This window comes from Dendropsophus ebraccatus, chromosome 8 (assembly GCF_027789765.1).
Source record: "Dendropsophus ebraccatus isolate aDenEbr1 chromosome 8, aDenEbr1.pat, whole genome shotgun sequence".
NCBI lineage: Eukaryota > Metazoa > Chordata > Amphibia > Anura > Hylidae > Dendropsophus > Dendropsophus ebraccatus.
Genome location: NC_091461.1, coordinates 107,932,015 through 107,948,973, shown reverse-complemented (window position 1 = coordinate 107,948,973; position 16,959 = coordinate 107,932,015). Strand labels below are relative to the sequence as shown.

The following is a 16,959-nucleotide window of genomic DNA, read 5'->3' as shown; positions in this document are numbered from 1 at the left end:
TTTAATTATTTTCATGTCTATGGTGGGTCTGTATCTTGCTGTTGCGGTGAGCTGTTGCATTTTTCTGTGTTTTTGTGTGTTTGCAATTTCAGCCATGGCAACATGCTCCTGCCTAGTGTGAAGTGTTTTAGGAGAGCTGACCAATTTTTTCCTTTTTTTCTGTTTTCCAGTTGGGGGAGTGGCTGCCTCTATTTGGTCGTGCACTCCACCTGTCTTACCCAGGTGATGCAATTATTTTTGCAGGTATTAGACGGATCTTGCATGCCCAGAGCATAGGCGTATTATACGCCATGGAGAGGCCATAGTGTACATACAGTGTAGGGTCTGCCTCGATATGAGTCCACCTTATAGTGGTGAGGCAGTTTACGCTGTTTGCAAATAGTAACCAAGAGACTCATTATTTTTGTGGGAATTTTTGGGCAGTTGGGGGGGCTGCTTTTAATTATTTTCATGTCTATGGTGGGTCTGTATCTTGCTGTTGCGGTGAGCTGTTGCATTTTTCTGTGTTTTTGTGTGTTCCCAGACCCTGTTACCTAGGATGAGCGGAATGGTTAGGATTCCCTAAGTACACCCGCGCTGTGAAATGGAGTTCATAGACGTTAACGTAACTTTGCTCCTCCCGGATCAGTTCCTAGCTCTTTGGCTCTCTTGTAGATACTGTCCTACACTGTAGTGACTCCTAGTCCTCGGCGTGGGTCGAGGTTATCGGTTGGCTAGTCCTCTCTTGAAAGGCTTTAAGTGACTCTGTACCCAAAATCTGACCCCCTCAAACCACTTGTACCTTCGCATAGCTGCTTTTAATCCAAGATCTGCCCTGCGGTCCGTTCGGCAGGTGATGCAGTTATTCTCCAAAAAACAACTTTTAAACTTACAACCCGTCCCCTACGGGAGTATCTGTGCCCAGACTTTGCACCACCCCTCCGTCCCTTCTCCCCACCCTCTTCATCATTAGGAAAGCCACTGGAACATTTTCTCTATGCTGAACATTTGCACAGGTGTCTTAACAATCCAGCCCATGTGCCGGGCTGACACAGCTGACGAATAGTAGGCAATCTGCCTGGAACATTCCTAATGAGGAGGAGGGTGGGGAGGAGGGACAGAAAGGTTGTGCCAGCCTAATGCATACACAATCCAGGCCACTCCCGTAGGGAACAGGGCTGCCAGTTTAAAATTTTTTTTTTTTTAAGCACAATAACTGCATCACCTGCCAAACGGACTGCAGGACAAATCTTGGATTAAAAGCAGCTATCTGAAGGTACAAGCGGTTTGGGGGGGGGGGGGGGGGTGTCAGATTGTGGGTACAGAGTCACTTTAACAGTGTATCACACAGCGTGTGTGGTGCTTCAAGAAGGTCTGCAAGAGCTGGCTGTTCTGCGTCCTACTCATGCGGGGTACTGACTAAGAACTTGACTGGCAGAGGTAGGACCACTGTGGAGAGCTATCCGAGTTGCGTCCTTTCTCCACCAAAGCTCAGCTAACACTTCTCCTTCACCCAAGGGACTAATTTTCCAACCAGCGAGTAAGATGCGCTGTGGTTGGGTGGAAAGAGTGCAATTGAGAAACGGGATAGAAAAGAGGAGAGGAGAGAAGAAAGGAGAAATCCTACTGGTTAACAGAATCCGGTACATACACATACAAATAACCCTTTAGAGTACTTCAGCTGTGCAGCTTTAGACCTTAGTTACACAATACAGCAACACCTAGTGGTCATCTTTGGAAATACTGTAGCTACAACAAGACCACAAACAAGTACAGACTTTTACAAGGGGTGTGAAGGATAGCAACACCCGCAGTGGGACACCACACTAGAATACAGGGTCAAAGACTATGATGGTAGTGAGTATCGCAACAGATTTCACTGAAAACTCCTAAAGTGTGAGTATGCTGGTGTTTTAGATAATAGGGTCCTGGGCCTGTTAAGTTCCTGGGGGGGCATTCTAGTCATATTTGGTATATGTTGTATATATTATTTTAGGTCTCTAATAATGCAGAGCTCAGTTGTTACCTTGTATACTTTGTATTTGCAACATTAAAACATTAGTATTATTGTAAAGTTTTAAAGTCAGCCTGTATGAATGGCCATTTTAAATTTTTAACATTCAATATAAATTTAAAGTACAGTGGTACCTTGGTTTAAGAGCGTGTTGGTTTAAGAGCTCAAAGTTTTTCAAAATTGTAACTTGGTTTAAGAGCATTGCTTTGGTGTAAGAGCTCCCTGTACTGGGTGGGAGCGCGAGTGGAGGAGGGGTATGGTCGGCATAGCGGGGTCTACAGCAATGTACTCTGACCCAGGAAGTCTCCATCACCTTCCGAATTATGGCAGATCCACTTCAGGCTGGGGCTTACATCAGGGGACAGGACTGTTGAGGTAATCTCTCTATAGCTGTAACCCTTCTCTCCCCGGACAGAGAGTGCTGCATGTATGTGCCCACATCTGCCCTGCTCATTCCTTCATGCTCCCTGCAGTCTCTATCAGCCCTTGTGTTTCCCATCCTCTCCATTACTGTACAGTAACTTATATCACGTATTCTGCTGTTTCTGAATGTTTGTTTCATTAGTTTTACATGTTATTCAGAATAATAAATCATTTTTGGGGGGTGAAACCAAGGTACCACTGCATACAAAAAAAAATAATAATAATAATTAGCAGAAAAAAATCCACACAACTCCCAATATGATGACTTCAATGTGTCCAGGGCAGGAATATACATCTGAAATCCCTTATTTCAGATCAAACAGGTCTATAAAAAACCAGAGCGGGTGGATTAGGATAAAATAAGACAAATCCCATGATAGGGAGAAATGAGTCCAAAAGACATAGATTGTAGAATATAAAATGTCAGCAGTATAAAGCTATGTATAATAATAGTAAAACACTGACGGACAGGTTGCAAGGTATAACAATATAGACTGGAGACAATGAAAACATTTTATAGCACTGGAGGGATATAGATCCTTCGCTCCATCCTATTCTGTGGAGCTGTATACAATCTTTTGCTCTCTGTTGTCAACTATTATAAGCCAGCAAGAGAATGTTGTTGTGTTCTTCAATGGACAGAATGAGTGTGTAGAACAGGGATGGGGAACCTTTGGTCCTCCAGCTGTTGCTTCGCTTTGGCTGTCCAGGCATGATGGGAATTGTAGTTTTGCAACAGCTGGAGGACCAAAGGTTCCCCAACCCTGGTGTAGAACAATCTTTGCCCCATAATGACTTTATATATATCTATAGAAACACATATTTGTCCATATACACATATACGTCCATCTTATAATGCTGCTGTATTATTAGAAGCCTTTGACATTCTTCGTCCCTCTTGAACAGTATAATGTCCCCTCACCTATGACTCTTCAGCTGTTAGAAAACTACAACACCCATCATGCCCTGTAATCCTGCCTTGGCCATATTGCCCTGGTCCCTAACTCTGGTCCTCTCCAGTGGTTGCAAAATTACAACTCCCATCATGCCCCAACAGCCACAGCAGGGTTTTATATGTGGATATTTAACCCTTATACAACCATTCTTCCTGTCCCCACAACCTACAATTATGCAAGTTTTTTTTTTTCTCTTTTCAGGGGAGAAAACATTGAAGCCCTATTAATAGTCGAGTCTTTCACGGTTGCTAATTCTTAATCCTGGGGAGAAAGATATTCGACTCCAGGTCCCTACAGCACCGATGGAAGCCGAGAGGGCAGATTAGGCCAATGTCTTCACAAGGTGGCCTCTCTCCATCGCTAAATAGGAACCTTGTTTAATAATCTTTCACTGGAGGCCGAAATGTAAGGAGACTTTTTTTCTTCTCCTCTCCGTACATGACATTTTAAATGACTGGGGTCTGCAGCATTACAGTACGGCACTGTTACATGCACACATGATGTCATCAGGAAGGGGGGGGGGGGGCGGTTTAGGAGAAGAGCTTTCATTACTGCTTGGAGCACAGCCAGCGCTTTTCAGTGGAGTGTCTACCGCAGAAAATTGGGTTGCTTTGTGCTTCGTGTAACCAGATACAGAAAATATATAAACTTTAAAAAGAGACAATTGACGTATTGGATCATCTTAATAAATTATTGGTTGGGAGCCAACAAGACTTTGGGAGGAATCTGAGTAAGCTTCAATGTCTTTATTGGATTTTTTTTGTGAAAACGGAGACACCTAGTGGCTAAAGTTCACTCTGCATCCTTTCGGCCACAGAGGTATTAAAGCGACTCTGTACCCACAATCTGCCCCCCAAACCACTTGTACCTTCGGATAGCTGCTTTTAATCCAAGATCTGTCCTGGGGTCTCTTCGGCAGGTGATGCAGTTATGGTCATAAAAAACAACTTTTAAACTTGCAGCCCTGTGTCAAATTGGTGTGGCCTAGAGTGTGTATGCCCTAGGATTGCAAAACCCCTCTGTCCCTCCCCATCACTAGGAACGCCCCTGGGCAGGATTTTTACTATTTCTCACCTGACTGAACACTGCACAGGTGCCTTAACCATCCAGCTCACGTGCAGTGTTCACACAGGTGATGAATAGCAAAAAATTGTTCTAATGATGAAGAGGGTGGGAGGAGGGATGGAGGGGTGTCGCAATTCTAGAGCATGGGTACTCTAGGCAACGCCAATTTGACACAGGGCTGCAACAGTTGTTTTTTAGGACAATAACTGCATCACCTGCTGAACGGACCCCAGGACAGATCTTGGATTAAAAGCAGCTATCCGAAGGTACAAGTGGTTATGGGGGGGGGGGTCAGATTGTGGGTACAGAGTCACTTTAAAGGAGTGGATTTACCGCAGCTTGGACTAAGGGCCATATTACACCTAGTAATGATACACCCAGGCCGTATTAACAGCTTCTGCTGCCCTACGCACTAAAGACGCCCCTGCACATATGTCCCCAGTGCACATTTGGCATACATGTACACCAGCGTGCAGCAGAAAGTGACCACCGGACCCCATTATTGGCATCTGCAATAACAAGAAGACACAAACCTCTGTTTCCAACCACTTTTACTCTTTCCTCTCTCCATCTCCGGTACATACATGATTGTGACTGACACGATGACAGGGAGACTATGGGGACATTTATAGGAATCTACACAAAAATTATACACGTGTAAGGTCGAGATGGAGCAGGCTGCTTTATGTAATGACCGTCGGGGATGTGCGGCCTGTCCGCTCTTGTAGCTTGGAGAGCTTCAGTGCAATGGTGACGAGGGGAGCCAGCATGACCTGCAGGAGAAAGGAGTCAGTGAGTGTGGTACATGTGCACATGTGGTCACAACAATATCATATCAGGTTGTTTTTTTTTTGTATTCTAAAAGGTTGTGGTTATGCTGCGTTTACACGTAACGATTATCGTGCGAATTTGTGCGATAACGATCCAATTCGAACGATAATCGTACGTGTAAACGCAGCGAACGATCAAACGACGAACGAGAAATCATTCATTTTGATCTTTCAACAAGTTATCAAATCGTCGTTCTAAAAAAATTCGCCGATCGTTCCGTGTAAACAGTCGTCGCGCGATAGTCCCGCTGCCCGGCCCCCCGCTCATCCGCAGCCTCCCCCCCCCTGCCGCCGCTCTGATCGCCCCCCCCCCCCTGCCGCCGCTCTGATCGCCCCCCCCCCCCCCTGCCGCCACGACCATACGTTACCTGCTCTGCGTAGCAGGTCTTCGACATCCCCGTCTCCGCTCTTGAGTGCACTGATTGGCTGAAGAGGTGAGCCGGAAATTTCAAACGGCTCCTCTTCAGCCAATCAGTGCTCCTCTTAAGTACTGATTGGCTGAAGAGGAGCCGTTTGAAATTTGGCGATTAGGGCGGCGCAGGGGGCCGGGCTGCGGGTGCGCAATCGCAAAATGATTTTTCCATACGATATATCGTACCGTCTAAACGCTGATCGTTATGAAAAAAAACTTTTTCGCGGGTTTCGCATCGCGGCGCTCGGTGTCCGGTTCCCGGCCGCTTTCGGGTGTCTGACGCGGGCCCGAGACGTGACGTCTCAGATCCACTCAGCTACTCAGTGAAGGAGGCGGGATCCATTTCAAGTGCGCTCAGATCCCGCCTCTGTCAGTCACTGAGTGGCTGAGCGGACCTGAGACGTATTGTCTCGGGCCCGCATCAGACACCAAGAAGCGGCCGGGAACCAGGCACCGGAGCGCCGCGATGCGGGACACGCCGCTGGAACCGGGGAGGTAAGTGGACGTCTTTTCCCTCGGCCACCTCCTCCCAGGGCCCAGCAAAAAAGTGCCCCCCCCCCCGCTGGAGTACCCCTTTAAGCCAGCCTCCCTTTGTCAGATGACACAGGTTGCTCAGCTCTGATTGGCTAAGCAAGATGTAAGCCATCTTACAGTTCTACAGAGTCAGTTAGACATCACAGGAGGCAAAGTGCAGTTGTGCCTTGAGGGCTAAGGTGGAGTTTTAGTTGGATGAGAACATAAGAAAGTGTCACCTACGGGAAGTATGTGCCCCCACAGCTGTGTACACAATGTACAACCGATACACCTCTACTCACCCAAAAATGACCAGTCTAGCTAATCTGACTAACACCCCCTCCCCCACCCCCAAAATGTCAAGCGAGGATCACAGGTTATGCAGCCACCTGCTTTGTCTTTCATGGCATCTGACATCTTTCTAATTTTTTCTAATTTGTAACAACTGGGATATGAAAATTTAAAAATACAAATTTTTTAAAAGTGAAAATACTTCATTTATTTTCCTTCCCTTCAATCCCGTTCTAGAGTAGTCGACCCGCGATGTGTCAGAGCTGCCTAAAACGACAGGAAACGCCACCATAGCCAAAAACCACAGCAGAGAACAGGAAGGAATTTGAGTTTGGCAGCAGCCGGCAGAGACGCTATCTTGGGAGCATAAGAAAGACATTAGGAATTAAGAACTTGTTAAAGGTCTGATTCCGGCGCTGCTCTGCGCTACAATAAACCGCGGCACACGAGTAACAAGGGCATTGTGGGTTTACAAAAGGTTAATTGTGCTTAATCCGCCGGGTAGGAGGTAAAGTTTATTAAAATGTCATTCACATTGTAAAAAGACTAAATTAGGTTACGTCGCTTTTCACGCGGGGGGAACAATTCGCTGGCATTGGGAGCGGCGCAGGTGCGGGTAACTGGAGGAGCTGAAGGGATCCGCAAATACATTTCCTGTTGTGCAATCTCTACGTTTAAAAGCAGTAAATGAGGGATTTTCAGGCAGCCAGATACACCCAGGACTCAGCAAGTCACATAGAGACAGAATGGGCAGTGACCCAGAGGCCATGGCGCCACACCACCTCTACGGGGCCCAGGAGGGAGACTGGCATCACGCCCCTCCACCCACTTACTTGGAAGGTATCCTCAGGAATTGTTCAACATTGCATCCCTAGGTTGGAAGTTGTCGCTTTATGATAGATTATGCAGAGACGACTATGGATGTCTAGCGGTGGTTTGATGCCAGTTGAGAACCCCTGATAGATTTTGATATTCTCAGAATATAGTCCTGGTAAATGATACACTAACTGTGCAATAATACCAGAATGAAGCTCGCCACACACAAACACATTCATACACATTAGATAGTGGTCAACTAAATGGAAATTCAGCTGACAGCTATCTCTCCTGATTTCTCCCACACAGAGAGTGCACCTGTACTAAGTGGGGAAAGTATAGGATAGGATGGTGAGAGTGGGTAAGCCATTGCCAGGCTCCTCTAATGGTAGCATAGTGTGTGTGGGTGGTGGGGGCATCACACATATTAGATCAGGGACGGCAAACTCGCGGCCCTCAAGCTGTTGCAAAACTACAATTTCTATCATGTCTAGACAGCCAAACCGAATGTTTTAGCTGTACAAGCATGAGTCTAATTGTAGTTTCGCAACAACTGGAGGACTGCGGCCACCTGCGCATTAAATGGTCAAACCTGCTGAGATCACTAGATTAGGCTGATATAAACCTAACATATAATGCTACGTTTACACGGAGCGATAATTCACCCAATCGATCGTTTAACGATTTGAAGCAACAATTTGGTTTTTATAACGATCAGCGTTTAGACGAATAAATAGTTAGAAAAATCGTAAGAAAATTTGTTAATGCGATCGTTTTTAAGATCGCTTAAGCCCATCTTTTACATAGGGTAAATCTTTGAAAGACTGTTTACACGGAACGATCTGCAAATTTTTAGCGAACGATGAACGACGATTTGAGAACATGTTGAAAGATCAAAATGAACGATTTTTCACTCATCGACTTGTCGTTTGCTGTGTTTACACAGAACGATTATCGCTTAAATGTGATCGTTATTGCGAAAATTCGAACGATAATTGTTCCGTGTAAACGCAGCGTTAGGCTATACAACTTAGGAGGATTGCACTATGACAGTGGGTCAAAATCTACACTTGCTGAATTTCACTGTGCCCTTTCACTATCATTAGTTGAGATTTTAAAGTGATACTGTCACCGCCCTTTACCACTGCTGAAATTAAGCAGAAAGAAGATGCAGACAAGTGATATACAGGTATATATCAAATGTGCAGCATCTAAGCTTGTGCATGGTGTGGAGAATGGCACATAGAGTAAGGGTGTGTGTGTGTGTGTGACAGTATCACGTTACCTAGGGTACCTATCATTTAAACAAACTTCTGACATGTCACAGCGATCTTTCAGAGGTTTGTATCAGTTAGGGTCTGGGTGCTAGGACCCCCACCAATCGCTGGAACGAAGGGTCATATGTGCTCAGCAGCGCGTGTTCTGCCTCTTCATCTCTGTCTCACTGCTAAAGTAGTAGTCAACGGAATTATAATGGAGCCCTATGCAATTTCCGGAAGTTCCACAAGGCTCCACTGTAATTCCATTTAGTTTTATTATAATTTCCATTTAACGTCAGAGTCACAGTAAAGCCCTAAGCCCAAAGCCATGAACAGAAAACAGACTATACTGCAGCGACACACTTGGTTAGTTGTTCTTCAATATTGTGCTAAACTAAGCGATGTCTGTGTACGTGGCGTTGGCTGCTGCACCTACCAGTCGCTCCCATAGGATATAATGGACTGGCATGAGATCATTTATTATCTTAATATCATTGTAAAAATAGTGCTTTTGCCATGTCGGGGCAGGATATTACCCAGCCTGGGAATATGAAGAGAAGGTGGCAGCTCTTAATTCTAGCTTATCCCTCTATGCAGGATGTCAGCAAATCTTCAAATCTTATTATAGGTTCGGACACGTTCCGCTTAAAATGGAAAAAAAAATCTTTAATGTTTCTGACCCTTTAAAAATGTTTTTTTTTTGGGGGGGGGGGGGGGGGGCAGATATAAGACATATTACAATTAGAATTCCTCAAACTCTGAGGAAATATGATCTATAAGTTTATGTGACGTAGTTTTGCTGACTATAATACATCTGCTCAGTGACAGTCAGATCTCTTCAACACAGGATAAGCATTAACCTAAGAAGCTTCCAGATCATCAGCACAACCCAGACATCCATTATCCAGCATAACATTCCTGGGAAGCATGGAATACATTTCTCTACCTCTCTGTCTAGGATCACATCCTTCTATGAAGAGTTTACATAAGATAGACCTTCAACGAGTGGATACTGTATGTACAAGGCAATTTAAAGGAGAAGTCCAGTGAAAATGTTTATTAAAGTATTGTGTTTCCCCCCAAAAGTTATACAAATCACCAATATACACTTATTATGGGAAATGCTTATAAAAAGTGTTTTTTCCCTGCACGTACTACTGCATCAAGGCTTCACTTCCTGGATAACATGGTGATGTCACTTCCTGGAAAACATGGTGATGTCACTTTCTGGATAACATGGTGATGTCACTTTCTGGATAACATGGTGATGTCACTTTCTGGATAACATGGTGAGGTCACTTTCTGGATAACATGGTGAGGTCACTTTCTGGATAACATGGTGAGGTCACTTTCTGGATAACATGGTGATGTCACTTTCTGGATAACATGGTGATGTCACTTTCTGGATAACATGGTGATGTCACTTTCTGGATAACATGGTGAGGTCACTTTCTGGATAACATGGTGAGGTCACAACCTGGATAACATGGTGAGGTCATGACCCGACTCCCAGAGCTGTGCGGGCTGTGGCTGCTGGAGAGGATGATGGCAGGGGGACACTGAGTGACATGGCACTGGAGGGACACTGAGCATCCCCCTGCCATCATCCTTTTCAGCAGCCACAGCCCGCACAGCTCTAGGAGTCGGGTCGTGACATCATCATGTTATCCAGGAAGTGACATCACCATGTTAGCCAGGAAGTAAAGGCCTTGATGCAGTAGTAAGTGCAGGAAAAAAAAAAAGCATTTTATAAGTATTTCCCGTAATAAGTGTATATTGGGGATTTGTATAACTTTTGGGGAGCAATATAATACTTTAGTAACATTTTTTGCCAGACATCTCCTTTAGGAATTTCATAACCACAAAGTAATAGAGCACATTACTGTATCTACCTGAGGGTCCTCGTATATTTTGGGGGCGTCCTTCTCGTAGCTGTCTATATACAGTCGAACAGTTGCTCCGGCACTGCCGGTGCCGCTCAGTCTGAAGATGATGCGGGAGCCATCGGTAAAGATGATCCTTAAGCCCTGATGACAGAAGTTGGTCCAAATGTTTATTATGGAGACCTCACAATAGCAGTGCTCTAAAACCGGTGTCTCTCCAACCATTGCAAAACTACAACTCCCAGCATACCCTGCCGGGAGTTGCAGTGTTATGATATCGCTGGAGATTTAATCCTACCTGGTTCCTTGAAATACTTCCATCAACTGGATCACTGTACTCAAAGTTATCGGCTTTTTCCACAGTGTAAACTTTATCCCCAACAGAGAATTTCTGCCCAACAAAGGAGCGGTCAAACATAAGCGTCTCTAGGTCCTTCATCATTTTGTTGGCTCCATCTGAATCAACCTCTTCATAGTCGTATCTATAAGGCAGGATACAAAGAAAAAACATCAATGTGCAGAGTTTATCTTCATTGATAGAAATATTACTTATCCTGTACCGATCCTGAGTTACATCCTGTATTATACTCCAGAGCTGCACTCACTATTCTGCTGGTGGGGTCACTGTGTACATACATTACATTACTTATCCTGTACTGATCCTGAATTACATCCTGTATCATACTCCAGAGCTGCACTACTTTGCTGATGGGGTCAAAAACAGGATATAGCTAAACCCCTATTACACTATCAATTTTAGCAGCTATCTCCCTGTGTAGATCCAGTGCTTAACCGATGAACATGCAAACAGCGCTCACCTGCACTGCAGCATTGGGCCATGTAAAGGGGTACTCAAGCGAAAAACTTTTTCTTTCAAATCAACTGGTGTCAGAATGTTATATACATTTGTAAATTACTTCTATTTAAAAATCTCAAGTCTTCCAGTATTTATCAGCTGCTGTATGTCCTGCAGGAAGTGGTGTTTTCTTTTCAGTCTGACACAGTGCTCTCTGCTGCCACCTCTGTCCATGTCAGGAACTGTCCAGAGCAGTACAGGTTTATTAAGGGGTTTTGCTACTACTGCTCTGGACAGCTCCTGTATCAGACAGAGATGACAGCAGAGAGCACCATGTAAGACTGGAAAGAAAACACCATTTTCTTCAGGACATACAGCAGCTGATAAATAAGGGAAGAGTACCCCTTTAAGGGTCAGCACAGAATAAGCAACGTAATGTATATACACAGATGAAGAATACGGCTCTATATAAGATGGATGGTGGGGCTAATCTTAGCCGAACAATCCATCCATAAAACGTCTGGATTTGGGATAAAACTTACCTGGTGAAGAAGTTCCGTCCATATTTTTGCCAGTGATCTCTCAGGATGTCTTCCACACTCTGTCTGCGGGTAGCAATGATGGATAACCAGGCGAGAACGGCCCACAATCCGTCCTTTTCCCTGATGTGATCCGACCCTGTCAGGATTCAGACAATACAAGTCAGCTACTATAGAGGACAGTCACTACTGGCTATATACTCTGTATACCACAACAGCAAAATAATTAGGGGACAGTCTTCTCCAGTATACACAGGGTCACCTCTACATTAGGCAGGTTTACACAACGTTTTTGCAATCCGTTTTTTTTTTTTAGTAACTACACTTGAGTGGACAGATTGCATGCACCATCCCTGAAATACTCTGTGCTGCTAATGATCCTGATCCTTGACCTGACATTGACCAGTTGTATGGGTGTGGAGCACCCCTGTAAGGCTGGGTTCACACTACGTTTTTGCAATCCATTTTTTGCAAAAAAAAACGGATGAAAAATTGGATGAAAAAAACGGACGCAACTGTGTGCATCCATTTTGATCCGTTTTTCCATTGACTTTTATTATAAAAAAAAAAAAAAAAAAACACGGATCAAAACCGATCCTTTTTTAAGCATACACCAAAACGTGGTCAACCTTATTTTTGTATCTGTTAAAAAAAAAAAAAAAAAAAAATAACATCCTTATTTATTTTATTTTTTTTTATAATGGAAGTCAATGGCAAAATGGATCAAAACGGATTGCAAAAACATAGTGTGAACCTAGCCTCTACACCCATACAACTGGTCAACCCCAAAGGATCAGGATCATTAGCAGCACAGAGTATTTCAGGGATGGTGCATGCAATCTGTCCACTCAAGTGTGAGCACTAAAAAAAAAAAGAAAAAAAGAAAACAAAAAAAGAGACGGGGGAATGTTAATAAGTTGATTAATGATGGGAGCAAGGAGCCAGCAGCACAGGGTATTTAAGAACAGCAGATCCTCATCTTTTGGGGGGCAGTGACTAACAATTTATGTCATGTTATCGAGGACCGTGTTATGATGTGAGGAGGGGCATAAAAACACAGAACTCAAAGAGCAAGAGAAAAGGACCCAGGCAGCACAGAGTATTTCAGGAGAAGAATGTCATGACCTTGTGGGGACAGTAACCAGCCACTTGTCAGTGAGGACAGGATTGTATATGGCCGGCAGTGTTACGATGTGGAGACAAGTGGGAGGCCACAGACTTAAAGTTACATAGTGGAAGGGGCAGGGTTGCCAGCAGCACAGAGTATTTAACAGGGGCTGGCTGGCAAATTTTAGCCCGGGGGGCAAGTACACAGCACTGGCCCATGAGTAGCAGGCTGGCAGCCCATCCTTAAAGGACCACTCTGGCCTCTTACCTATAACATCTTCGGTCCTTTCAGTCATTTGTGACCAAATATCCTACTGTGCCCTGTGAAAGGGTCAGAACTCACTTTCCTGTATAAGTCTATGGGGCGGCTCAGTGATGACACAGAACGGTCCCATAGACAGATGCTAGGAAAGCTGGGTGACCTCTATCATACTGAGTACAAGATGCTGGAAAGCTGGGTGACCTCCATCATACTGAGTATAAGATGCTGGGAAAGCTGGGTGACCTCCATGATACTGAGTATAAGATGCTGTGAAAGCTGGGTGACCTCCATTATACTGAGTATAGGATGGTGGGAAAGCTGGGTGACCTCTATCATACTGAGTATAAGATGGTGGGAAAGCTGGGTGACCTCCATGATACTAAGTATAAGATACTGTGAAAGCTGGGTGACCTCCATTATACTGAGTAAAGGATGGTGGGAAAGCTGGGTGACCTCTATCATACTGAGTATAAGATGCTGGAAAGCTGGGTGACCTCCATCATACTGATTATAAGATGCTGGGAAAGCTGGGTGACCTCCATGATACTAAGTATAAGATGCTGTGAAAGCTGGGTGACCTCCATTATACTGAGTATAGGATGGTGGGAAAGCTGGGTGACCCCCGTCATACTGAGTATAAGATGGTGGGAAAGCTGGGTAACCTCCATCATACTGACTACAAGATACTGGGAAAGCTGTGTGACCTCCATCATATTTAGTATAAGATGCTGGGAAAGCTGGGTGACCTCCATCATACTGAGTATAAGATGGTGGGAAAGCTGGTGACCCCCATAATACTGTGTACAAGATGCTGGAAAGCTGGGTGACCTCCATCATACTAAGTATAAGATGGTGGAAAAGCTGGTAACCCCTATAAAACTGTGTACAAGATGCTGGAAGGCTGGGTGACCTCCATCATACTGAGTATAAGATGGTGGGAAAGCTGGGTGACCTCCATTATACTGAGGATAAGATGGTGGGAAAGCTGGGTGACCTCCATCATTCTGAGTATAAGATGGTGGGAAAGCTGGGTGACCTCCATCATACTGAGTATAGGATGGTGGGAAAGCTGGGTGACCCCCGTCATACTGAGTATAAGATGGTGGGAAAGCTGGGTAACCTCCATCATACTGACTACAAGATACTGGGAAAGCTGTGTGACCTCCATCATATTTAGTATAAGATGCTGGGAAAGCTGGGTGACCTCCATCCTACTGAGTATAAGATGGTGGAAAAGCTGGTGACCCCCATAATACTGTGTACAAGATGCTGGAAAGCTGGGTGACCTCCATCATACTAAGTATAAGATGGTGGAAAAGCTGGTAACCCCTATAAAACTGTGTACAAGATGCTGGAAGGCTGGGTGACCTCCATCATACTGAGTATAAGATGGTGGGAAAGCTGGGTGACCTCCATTATACTGAGGATAAGATGGTGGGAAAGCTGGGTGACCTCCATCATTCTGAGTATAAGATGGTGGGAAAGCTGGGTGACCTCCATCATACTGAGTATAAGATGGTGGGAAAGCTGGGTGACCTCCATTATACTGACTACAAATACAAGATGCTGGGAAAGCTGCCTGACCTTCATTATACTGACTACTACGCAAGATGCTGGGAAAGCTGGGGTTACTGTATTTTTACAATAGTTTATATCACTCGATGTACTTCTGTATATATGTCTCCTCTATGTACTCCTGTGTAGGTCTCCACTTGTATATATGTATCATCTATATACTTCTGTATATACGTCTCCTCTATGTACTGCTGTATATATGTATCCTCTATGTCCTCCTGTATATATGCCTCCTCTATGTACTCCTGTATATATATGTATACTCTATGTACTCTTGTATATATATGTATCCTCTATGTACTACTGTATATATGCCTCCCCCTGTATATATGTATCCTCTATGTACTGCTGTATATATGCCTCCCCCTGTATATATGTATCCTCTATGTACTGCTGTATACATGTATCCTCTATTTACTGCTGTATACATGTATCCACTATGTACTCCTGTATATATGTATCCTCTATGCCCTCCTGTATATATGTATCCTCTATGTAGCAGGGACACATGCAGGCAGGGGCATTTCCGGGATAAGCGAGGGGGGGGGGGTAGTGGGACACATGGTGCCTCCATCTCGGTAGAGTGTAGTAGTGGAGGTATAGTGGATAATGGGTGTAGTAGTACAGGTAAAGATGAGGGGTGAGGTAGTACAGGTATAGATATGGGGGGTATTAGTAATACTGATGAGGGGGATTAGTAGTACAGGTATAGATGTGGGCTGTAGTAGTACAGGTAAAGATGAGGGGTGAGGTAGTACAGGTATAAATGAGGGGTGTATTAGTAGTACAGATGAGGGGGATTAGTAGTACAGGTACAGATGTAGGCTGTAGTAGTACAGGTAAAGATGAGGGGTGTAGTAGGAATAAAGGTATAGATGAGAGGTGACAGGGGCATACTGGGGGAAACTGGGGCAGCTGGGGATGACTGGGAGAGCTGGGGGTGTACGGGGCAAACTGGGGGGTGAGTGGGGCAGCTGGGGGTGACTGAGGGGGACTGGGGCAAACTGGGGTTGACTTAAGCGGGACTGGGGCAGTTGGAGTTGACTGAATGAGGACTAGGGCAGACTGGGGGTGACTGAAGGGGGACTGGGGCAGACTTGGGCGACTGAGGGGGGACTGGGCAGACTGTGGATGACTGAGAGGGACTGGGGCAGACTGGGGTGACTGAGGGGGACTGGGCAGACTGTGGATGACTGAGGGGGACTGGGGGTGACTCTAGGGGGACTGGGGCAGCTGGGGGTGACAGAGGGGCACTGAGGCAGACTGGGGGTGACTCTAGGGGGACTGGGGCAGCTGGGGGTGACAGAGGGGCACTGAGGCAGACTGGGGGTGACTCTAGAGGGATTGGGCAGCTGGGGGTGATTGGGGCAGGAGTGCACATATCCCTCCTCCTCTCACCCCGGCACACAGGTTCCCCTCCCGGCCACACGTGCAGGTCCCCGGTCTCTGAAGCAGGCCACAGGGACTGTAGAGGTGATAGCGTCACTGCCATTACTGGAGCTGTACAGCGGGATCGAAGGATGCAGATCCCGCTGTTCAGCTCCAGGACCCGAAGCAACGTTATCACCACTACAGTCCCTGCGGCCTCCTCCAGAGACCGGGGACCTGCACGTGTGGCCGGGAGGGGAGCAGGACGTGATATGTATAGCTAGGGTAGGTCAGTCGCGGCTCTGTTAGGCGGACTGCCGACCGCCCTGCACCTCACCTCCGGCCCGACACTCCACGCACCGCCGCCCGCCATGCACCTCACCTCCGCGCCGCCTGCTTGACCTGCACCTCTTGCCCGGCCGCCAACCCGTCACTCTACGCTGCTCCACCTGCAATGATTTTTTGTGAAAATTGAATTTACGGTTTTAATCAAAATTGATTCTAACCTTCTGGGCAAATTAATTTGATTAATCGCCCAGCCCTAACTCCTCTGTATGTATGTATCCTCTATGCACCCCTGTATATATGTATCCTCTGTATGTCTCCTCCTGTATATATGTCTCCTCCTGTATATATGTATCCTCTGTATGTCTCCTCCTGTATATATGTCTCCTCCTGTATGTATGTATCCTCTATGTACCCCTGTATATATGTCTCCTCCTGTATATATGTATCCTCTGTATGTCTCCTCCTGTATATAAGTCTCCTCCTGTATGTATGTATCCTCTATGTACCCCTGTATATATGTCTCCTCCTGTATATATGTATCCTCTGTATGTCTCCTCCTGTATATAAGTCTCCTCCTGTATAT

General features: G+C 45.5%; 1 protein-coding gene across 1 annotated transcript in view; it reads right to left on the bottom strand.

Annotated features, from left to right (window-relative positions):
• Positions 1 to 4,971: 4,971 nt before the first annotated feature.
• Positions 4,972 to 16,959, bottom strand: part of PGM1 (phosphoglucomutase 1) — a 38,690-nt gene continuing 26,702 nt past the window's right edge. The window contains exons 8-11 of the mRNA XM_069981373.1: positions 11,780 to 11,915; positions 10,740 to 10,923; positions 10,451 to 10,585; positions 4,972 to 5,210 (exon numbers count right to left, since the gene is read on the bottom strand). Coding sequence (XP_069837474.1) covers positions 5,121 to 5,210; positions 10,451 to 10,585; positions 10,740 to 10,923; positions 11,780 to 11,915 — 545 coding nt within the window. The 3' untranslated portion in view covers positions 4,972 to 5,120. The remainder of the gene's footprint in view (positions 5,211 to 10,450; positions 10,586 to 10,739; positions 10,924 to 11,779; positions 11,916 to 16,959) is intronic.